Here is a 10,084-nt window from a genome sequence, read left to right on the forward strand (position 1 = left end):
AATATACAAACATAACACATTCAACACTAAAAAAACACAAATTAAAAGCAGTTCACATACATTTCAGTTCGCATACATTGTTTACACTATTAAAAATAACTATACCAAGTAAAAAGAAAACGGGCTGACGATCACAGACCGAGACTCGCCTTAACCCAAATCATACAGACACACTGAAGATGGCGAAATGCCGAAACGCAAAAAAACCTAGCCAAAATGGACAGACGAAAAAACGATCGGTAACGAAATTTCAAGTTCATCTCCCCGCAGAAAACACGGAACAATTTAGTAGAAGTTTATAAAACCGTAAAATCACACTTCTACCATTATATTGTAGTACCAGTCTCATAAATTTAATTAATCTTGCCCATTCTTCGGTTTTATGTACCAGAAGAAGGAGCAACTTAGGGAAATTTAGGCAGGAAAATAATGGGCTGTTTTTTCTTGAAAAACCTTTCATTTATAGATTTTTTGTCATGTATTGAAATAAATTATTGAGCCGAGTTATTTATCCATAGAGGACAATTAAATAGTTATGTATAACACTTTCGGCAGATGAAGATTGTCTCGTTTTAAAACATGCTTAATAAAACATTATTTTACATGTCTTTAATAAAAATTTAATACAAGTATTTACAAAATTGAGGGTAATGAAATGGACCAAAACGTCAGGTAATAATCTATAGCGTACAATTAAGTAATGATATACAGTGATATAATTAACTTTTCTGAAATAATTCGTCTTTAATTTAATATTTAATACTAAAAAAGTATGGCTAGGTAGATTTTTACATCAGACTGTCAAGAACTCAGGATTAATTAATAGTATCAATGTCTGATTGATGACTTTGTTGAATTTTTCCTGACTGTACCTAAAATAAAAGTCCAACTTTAGAGAATTATAATGAAAGGGAAAAGCTTATTTAATTCTAACTTTAATATATATCAGAATGATTGACTTGTTTAGTTTAAACCCATTTTATCATTACTCTTCTGGGGGCGCTGGTGACTGCAATGGTTAAGACGTTGACACGATGCCCATCACTGCAAGGTCCAGGGCTCGAATCCAGCGGCCCTGAGTTAGAACCCGACATACTTACAAATGGGCTTTTTTTTTTTCAAAAACACCCCGAGGGTTGATGTGACATTTGGTGTCGGAAACAAAAACAATCAATACTCTTCGGAAAAATATTCATAACAGTTAAAACTCGTCTTCCAAATTACCGAGGGTCTTTTGATAAAGCTGTTTTATAATTCACTCCTTGAAAATATTTTCGCCGTTGTGAAGACCTCCTGTCGGAAAAGTTCAATACGTTTCCACGTTCAATTAATATTCAATAGTTGGTATGTATCGCCAATTACCAATTATGGATTTAACGAGGAAAAGTTCTACGCTTTTGGACAATTAAAAAATTTTGCGAAGAGAACCAGAAAACCTAATTGGCAAAAATAAAATTACCGCTTCCATTTCACGATTTGTTCTGGAACAGTTAGTCTGCAATAAATTGAAGCCTTTGGTTTTTCCTATTTACAATAAAAGACATTTTTGCACTAAACCGATAAAAAAAGGTTTTCTTTGTAGAAATTGAAATGTAATTGAAATCGTGTAATTGAAGTTATCATAATAAAAGATTTTTCTCTTATTATTTAAATCACAAGCAAAATTAATCGAATTAGATTAAATAATTTGAAATCCTTAGGGCGTCTACACACAGGGTTACTCGAAAGAAACTGATTAGAATTACGAACCAGTCTTCAATGAGTCAATTCCAATGTAACTGAATAGGGCATCCCAGAAGAAGTTGATAATTAGCTAATCAGTACAAGCAACTCAGCTGCCGAGACAGCAGTGACTGAAGTTGTTCTATGTCAGGTAATTTTCAAGTTAGACGATCTACAGGTGAGCATAATATTTGTGAAAGAGGTTAAAAAACAACCTTTTCTACACAACTTTACGCTTCCCGGATGCTCGAAGAAAGACGCACTGAAAGGCTGGCATGAAGTGGAAAAACGCACGAACGCAAAAGTTCCTTCGTATAATTTCTCTTCCGGAGCGATGATACACCAGTAATATGGCTTACTCGCTGGAATCATTTCTGTAAACGAAAAAGAATGGTGTTCTTTACACAATTTCAATGAAGAAACTAGTTATTTCTTTATTGAGTGGCTATTTCGATCATTTTTTAAATACGAGCGGGTGTTGATCCGTGTTACCAATGAGTTTTTAACTGGTTAGTGATTCCTGTCTGAAACCAGTTACGTTTATTTTGATTAGCTCCGTGTGTAGTCGGCTTAAGGATATCAAATTATCTGATCAACTTGATTGATCTTGCTAATTGATTTGATTGTTAATAGTAATCTAATAGTAATAATAATCATTGTTTATGTAATTAATTAATCAAATTTCAATTTCTACAAAGACTTTATTGTCAGATTTCGTCAGTTATTGTTTAGGAAGGAATCGTAATTTAAAAAAGTCTATTGATATGTGAGATCGACTATAAACGATAATCATAAAATTTTGCTAATTACACAAGTGAATTCCATCAAAGCTGGTCACATAATTGAAAATTTGTTGTTTAATCAAATATTAAAATTTCGACTCGAATAGCGACGAAGGGGGCGTCGGTGGCTGCAACGGTTTAGGGTTGACACGGCGCTCATCACTGTAAGGTGAAGGAACCAGGTTCGAATCCAGCAGCCCTGCATTCGAACCCGACAAACTTACAAATGAGCTTTTTTTTTTTCAAAAACACCGGCACCCTGAGGTCATATAAACATTGCGAACCCTCGTAAAAAAAATAATAATAAAATAAAAAATAGCAACGAAATAATTCACATCAGAAAATTAAACGTGTATAGCTAGATAATAAATTTTTCCTTGATATTTAGTTAGTCATTCAACTTGATTTGATGAAAGTAAGCAAAAATAATTCAATATTTGATTTTGTAGAAAATTTTATATAAATTGTAGACACGCCAAATGAATGTTACGTAAAACAGCCTCTCAAATAATATTATTATTAAAATCTAGCTAAACAATTAATTGATCAAATTTGGCAAATGTTAGTCAATTTAATCGAAATCCCTTAATCTCGGAAAAAAGACACAAAAAATACAAAAGTCTGACTTGAAATCCCCACACTCGACTCATAGGAAAAACTGAGTAACAGCTCAAAAGGCAATAGACCGAAACATTCACTACAAAATAAACACCCCATTACCAAAAACAATCTGGAAGTACAGAATTGAACTGTGGGGTTCAACCAAACGTACCAACCTCCAAAAGACACAGTCACTCCAGTTCAAAATCCTTCGAATCATACCTCCAGCTCCCTACTTCGTATCCACAGTCCACAAAGACCTTCAGATCCCATTTGAACTGGAAAGCGGAAGAAGACGAAACGCCTCCATAAAACCTCTAATCCCAACCCCCAGTGCAACACCTTTCATCACGAAACCATCCCAACAATTCTCTAAGAATCGTAACGCGCCAATGGCTTAGCTATTTCCTCCCTGGTGAGGAAAGTGAATACTGTTGTGTCAGAGTGTAATTAATCTTCTGCACTTTTATAACATAAAATTCATAAAGACAACAAAATTGCTTATAGCTCTCTAGCCCTGTTATAATAATAAAACAAACAAAAAATGTGGTCCTTAAATAATAATTAAACAGTAAGTTAAAAACCTACTAATTATTAAAGTTAATTTCATCAAAGTTGGGCAATTTAAAATTTGTTCCTTTATTAATATTGTCAAAATTTTGTCAAGATCGTTAGCGGGATGAGCCATCCCACGGAAAACGGCTTTACTATTTACGATTTTTTAATGTCTTTAATTTCTCGTTAATTATGCAATCTAATTGGATGAAACTACGCCAAAATATTTCCATCTTTGAGGTTTATAATTTGTAAAAATTCTTTGGGGAGGATTCCGTCCCATCACGCATTCAATTGGAGAACCTCTACGAATAACGATTGCCTTAAAATCTACTAATTTATTGATCAAATTTGGTAAAAATTTATTCTTTGATACATTTACTAAGTATCAAAAAATGTGAGGTGGCGTGAGTTTTTCCTCATGTCTGCGGAATGTTGAACCTGTAAATTTTGGTCTGACTATCCTCGGTGTGTCCGAGCTCGTTCTCTTTGACCGTCCGTCCTTTTTCGTGTTACTTACTACAGTGCTTCGAATGGTGTAAATGATATACTTGAACTTTGGTTTATTTGTGTGTTAAGTGTTAAATGTATTAGTTTATTTCCCAGATTTTTAATACGTTCAATTTTCGATCTTTTTGTACGTCGTTAGGACGTTCTTGCATTTCTGTATTGTTGAAGGTTCGTGAAGGTTTTTGTGAGTTGAGTGCCGTAGGTGGTTTTCCGTTTTTGTCACCAAACGATTTCTTTGCATCTGCCTTTTATTTTTCGTCTTGTCTGTAAGATCTACTATCATTTACAAGTTACGTATGCTATTTTTGTCGAGTAGGTTGGTCTGGTCAATGTTTTGTCTAGTAGTTTTCCGACAGTATTTATATACGTTGTATATATGTATATGAGGCATACTATTTTCATGCAATGACGTTAGTCCATTGGTTTTTATTGTTATTCAGGTCATTTTTCTAGCAGTATCATTCAGTGTAAATGAAAATTAATCTTTAACTAGGTTTAGCTGCAATTTAATTGAAATGGGCACATTTGGTTAATCCTGACCATCCTGGTCCGTTTATTTTCATTGTTTGTGTCTGAAAGTATCAATTTCATTGGCCGTGTACTAGCTAGTCCCGAAACAAACCCAACATAGGCTAACAAATATATTTCACTAATTTATTAAATATTATCTATTTTTTGATATAAATTTTATTGGTAATAACTCTAATTATAATAGTTAATAATCTAGTAACAAACAAATTATACAAAACAAAATGCATGTACATTTTACGGTGCGGTAAAAGCCTTCTATTGATGACACAAATGGCCTTTGAAAAAAAAAATTGTACAGAAACTTTTTAATTTAAAAAAAATGAATTATTAGTTGCACATACCATTTTAAATAAGTACATAAAATAAAAATACATAATCTCAGTGTTCCTAAAATATCCAAATTATTTTATTAAGTCGATTGAATTTTAGAAATGTTATAGAACGAATTTATATTTTGATGAATCAGAATCGTATAAATGTAAATTTATTTGTGTATGATTGCCAGTTTATAACATTTAATTTAATGAGTTAATGTCTACATAAATAACAATAAATTAATTGCTATTAATGTCAAAAGATTAGAATAACAAACGTAATTTTTGTCGGTTCTAACTGAAAAGAAGACGGAATTACATTTAATCAGAATTAGTACAGTTACGTGAAGTAGGTGTGATCATCGATAAGAATCTTGCATTGTTGAATAATAATTGTGCACGGCTAACAGAAAAAACAAAAGGAAGTGAGAAAAAGAAAGTGGGGATCTTTAATATATAAAGCGAATCTTTGTTTTTATTTCATTCCTCATCATGATGTTCAGTGTAGTGTTTCTGTGTTGTGCTCTTGCTTTGGCAAACTGCGCTGAGAAAAAACTAGAAGAATCCGGTTTTCAGGGACTCGAAGAAGGAGGACACAAAGAAAAACATCATCAGTACGAGCATGATGAACACCACGAGCACCATGTCAAGACTATCACCGTCGTCAAGAAAGTTCCAGAGCCTTATCCGGTAGAAGTTGTCAAGAAGGTACCGTATGAAGTAAAAGTCCCAGTTGATAAGCCCTACCCTGTCTACGTGCCGAAACCATACCCGGTATACGTTGAGAAGAAAGTTCCCTATGAAGTCAAAGTACCTGTACCTCAACCCTACACCGTAGAGAAGAAAGTACATTACGAAGTCAAAGTACCCGTAGACAAACCCTACCCTGTACATGTTGAAAAGCCTTACCCTGTATACGTCGAAAAGAAAGTCCCCTACACTGTAGAAAAGAAAGTACCGTACGAAGTTAAAGTCCCCGTCGAAAAGCCATACCCTGTACACGTTACCGTCGAAAAGAAGGTGCCCTACCCTGTGGAGAAAATCGTACATTATGAAGTCAAAGTGCCAGTAGAGAAACCAGTTCCAGTCCACGTCGAAAAACCTGTACCCGTACATGTTGAGAAGCCTGTACCTTACAAAGTTGAAAAAATCGTCCATTACACGGTTCATGTTCCAGTAAAAGTACCCGTTGAAGTACCATACCATGCAGAAGAGAAAAAAGAGGTCCACTTACCTAAGTACGAATCGCACGAAGAATCGAAATTGTTTGATTCGCACATACCAGAAGAAAAGAAAGAACAACACGCCAGCGGTACCAGCAGCGTTGAAACCAAATTTATGCATTCTGGACACACCAGCGGTTATAAAAGTGTAATCCACCATTTCAAACATGAATAGTCTCAATTTGAAACAAATGTATAAAATCAGTATTATTAAAATATAATATTATTTTATTAATATGTTAATTTATTTATCCTTTTACCCAAGCAACAATAAAGAAACAACAACAACAGAGATGTTACCTAAGTGGGAAATAATTTGATTTTCAATGTCTCAATCTGTGATATTTTGTTATTAATTCATTTATTATCAGTCAACACAAACTTTGGAAGAGGAAGTACATATAAAACTTTGACAAAGTGCTTTCAGTAAGATCGGCCCATAGACTGTCAGGCAACACTCTTGAGTCTTGTACCTTTCGCCTAATCACTTTTTTTGTTTTTCCAACCCACCTCATTAAGTTTGCTCTTATCTTGTTCTCTTGTTGAATGTGAAACAAAAATTTAGATCTTTTCGTCTACAAAATGGTACAGTAAACTTTAATATCGGAACTGTTAAATGTTGAATCAATCAATTGCACCACTGTTTCAGAGAAAAAGGACGAAAATACGCAATTTTTGTATTAAAAAACTGAAAAATCAATGTTTGGTTGAAAATCGAAACGCACTACTATATATTTAAAAATTTTCTAAAACGACAATTATTGGTCTACAAGTTAATTCCCAGTTCCCAGTCCAAGAGAGATAATGTAAATAATGTGGGGTTTTTTCCAGTGGTCGGTAGAAGCTGAGCTCAACTTTAGATATCCCTCGGGGATATTTTCACTTAAAATGGTACACATGGTACACACCATCAATTAATTAAGACCAAGGTAAAAGCCAAAATTCTTATGCCTTCCAAAGTGTACAGTCTAACCAAATCCGTACAGTATAAGGGAACTCACTACTTTCTTGTATATTCATTTTGAACAGCAAATATTTAGATGCCCTCCTTTGTACCCTCTCATACTAGCATACTCCAAATGGCAACGAGCAAGTAATTGGTAGAGGTTTTTCATGGCGAATGGATTTTTAAAAATGAAGGATTCTAATGAAGCCCAAATTTTTAAATGATTTTTTTTAAACAGCTTCAAGATGGTCACGAAAACCGCAGTTTTTATTAAATGAACATAGCTGGAAGGTCCGAGATGGAACCGACTTCCTCAATAAGATGACTCCCCCCCCCCCGAGGGTTCGCAACAGCAGTCATATCAACCCTCAGAGTGCTGGTTTAGAAAAAAAGCCCATTTGTAAATATGTCAGGTTCGAATGCAGGGCCGCTGGATTCGAACCCGGGACCTTTACCTTACAGTGATGAGTGCCGTGTCAACGCCTAAACCGTTGCGGCCACCGACCGATGACTATTGAATTTGTAAACAAGTAAGTCAAGTTCATTCCTGTCTTTTTTCATGGAAAATCCTATGATCTTAAACTTATTTTAGCTTAATTTAAGATTATTACTGTCGCATCAAGACCAGAAAACGTCCAGATCCTCCTGCAGTAAAAAAATTGCTTGAATGAGGAAGCTGGGCGAAAGAGTTTTAGGTCGTCACCTAAGAGTGAAAATTTGGAGTTGTCAATGACTGATCCAACATCAATGAAAAATATCAGAAATAATACTGCCCTGAATGAGATCCCTGGGGAACACCAGTCAATATAGACAGGGCCGATAAACCTCCCCCGAATCTTATAAGAGATCTATATCTATAAAAGCGCTCTCCGACAGAAAAGAATCGATCCACCCCAGAAGGGGGTTTACCTTCTAGCTTTTCCAGTTTTTTCACTGAGTTCGATCCGCTGTGTCGAATGCTTCAGACAAATCCGTAAATCCGTGTAGCAGAATGAACACAATAATCATTCATTATGATCATTACATATAAACCTCTTTTTATCTTGATTATTAGACAAAAATAGACATTTTGATTGATTATTACATAGTTCACATTATGCGTCAATAGTAAATTGAACAACATTTATCGTTGAATATTAGAAAATATCTAGTCTGAAGATATTGAAAATTTCATGACTTTTTGAAGCAATTGAATAATACAGCAAAAAACCAAAAGTATAAAAAAATAACTCCCCTTTTGAATAATGATTATAATGACTATCGAGGTGCCTAAAGTTTTATTTTAAATAAACTTAAATTTCAAATTAATCACGTAGAAAAATCAAACAACAAAGTTTCTAAAAAAATTTAGGACTCAATCAATAACTGACACTGAATTATATAGCGTAAAAAATTCCTCAGCTAAAAATTTATATGCGGTGAGTCGCCAGTTCGTGTTAAAGATACAAAGAAAACTTTCAGGAAATCTTAACTTCTCCATTTTCCAATGCATTTATGTAGTAATATCAATGTAGATTTAATCCATTGTGAAGATATTTAATAGTATTTATTACTAAACTGTTTCCAAATATTTGTTGGGGTGGGTATGTCAATAGAAAAAAATGTATATATTACAAATTAATATCGTCATTTATTTTTAATACACAATTTTTAACATTTTGCATAAATTATTAGATTATGACCAGAAAGTAATAGATCTAATTTTAATCACAATTTTAATGTCGGACAATAGACATGTATCCAGATGATCCCAGCTTGGTTTCCACTCGGCTGCTTCCACTTCCAAAATGGTATTCTCCAAATTCGCTTTCGCCGTGGGATTCGTGTTTCTTTGGATGGTAAAAGTCCTTTTTAACTTCTACGTGGTATGGTACTTCAATAGGGACCTTTACAGGGACATGAACCGGGTAATGGACGATTTTTTCAACTTTGTAAGGTACAGGCTTCTCAACATGTACGGGTACAGGTTTTTCGACGTGGACTGGAACTGGTTTCTCTACTGGCACTTTGACTTCATAATGTACGATTTTCTCCACAGGGTAGGGCACCTTCTTTTCGACGGTAACGTGTACAGGGTATGGCTTTTCGACGGGGACTTTAACTTCGTACGGTACTTTCTTTTCTACAGTGTAGGGGACTTTCTTCTCGACGTATACAGGGTAAGGCTTTTCAACATGTACAGGGTAGGGTTTGTCTACGGGTACTTTGACTTCGTAATGTACTTTCTTCTCTACGGTGTAGGGTTGAGGTACGGGTACTTTGACTTCATAGGGAACTTTCTTCTCAACGTATACCGGGTATGGTTTCGGCACGTAGACAGGGTAGGGCTTATCAACTGGAACTTTAACCTCGTATGGAACCTTCTTGACAACTTCTACTGGATAAGGTTCTGGAACTTTCTTGACGACGGTGATGGTCTTGACGTGATGTTCATGATGCTCCTCGTGCTCGTGATGTTTTTCAGGCTCGTGGTGAAATCCTTCGTAATTTGCGAACTCAGAAAGACCCCTTTTTTCTTGTTTTTTAACTTCCTCTTTGGCTGTTGCCAGCACAAGAGCACAAGACACTATCACAACACTCAACTTCATGTTTGTTGTAATAATCTGTCATAACACAACTTTTATACCCACTCTCACCCCACTATAACGCCTTACTAACTCCATTTCCTATGTGTTGCCACAGATTCCTTCCCTTAAGCAGCCAAGCAAAACGTAGCGTTTCAACACAATGCATTTGTGTAATTAAATCATAACAAGAACGTCTGTTTCAAAAGTAATTACGTTCTTATTTCTCAAAACACTCTATAAGATTTGTACTAATTTCGTGTTAGCTTTGCTTTTTGTCAATATTTTATATAAATAATAGACTTTCCTATCATCGTTCTTAAATTATATCGCGAAA

At 34.7% G+C, this 10,084-nt stretch overlaps 2 protein-coding genes across 2 annotated transcripts; one reads left to right on the forward strand and one right to left on the reverse strand.

Annotated features, from left to right (window-relative positions):
- The first annotated feature begins 5,481 nt into the window (after positions 1–5,481).
- On the forward strand, positions 5,482–6,458 carry LOC106666827 (mantle protein-like). The gene has a single exon (XM_014394304.2). It carries the CDS (start codon positions 5,507–5,509, stop codon positions 6,410–6,412), a length of 906 nt encoding a protein of 301 aa, XP_014249790.1. The 5' UTR covers positions 5,482–5,506; the 3' UTR covers positions 6,413–6,458.
- Positions 6,459–8,800: 2,342 nt separating this feature from the next.
- Positions 8,801–9,800, reverse strand: LOC106666690 (zinc finger protein 512B-like). Its single transcript, XM_024229904.1, has one exon. It carries the CDS (start codon positions 9,769–9,771, stop codon positions 8,899–8,901), a length of 873 nt encoding a protein of 290 aa, XP_024085672.1. The 5' UTR covers positions 9,772–9,800; the 3' UTR covers positions 8,801–8,898.
- Between the last annotated feature and the right edge of the window lie 284 nt (positions 9,801–10,084).

Source organism: Cimex lectularius, unplaced genomic scaffold, assembly GCF_000648675.2.
Source record: "Cimex lectularius strain Harlan isolate CLEC.00 unplaced genomic scaffold, Clec_2.1 scaffold244, whole genome shotgun sequence".
Lineage (NCBI taxonomy): Eukaryota > Metazoa > Arthropoda > Insecta > Hemiptera > Cimicidae > Cimex > Cimex lectularius.

Bases quoted from the DNA above. Each gene is read 5' to 3' on its own strand.
- LOC106666827 (XM_014394304.2), top strand. From the start codon at position 5,507: ATGATGTTCAGTGTAGTGTTTCTGTGTTGTGCTCTTGCTTTGGCAAAC.
- LOC106666690 (XM_024229904.1), bottom strand. From the start codon at position 9,771: ATGAAGTTGAGTGTTGTGATAGTGTCTTGTGCTCTTGTGCTGGCAACA.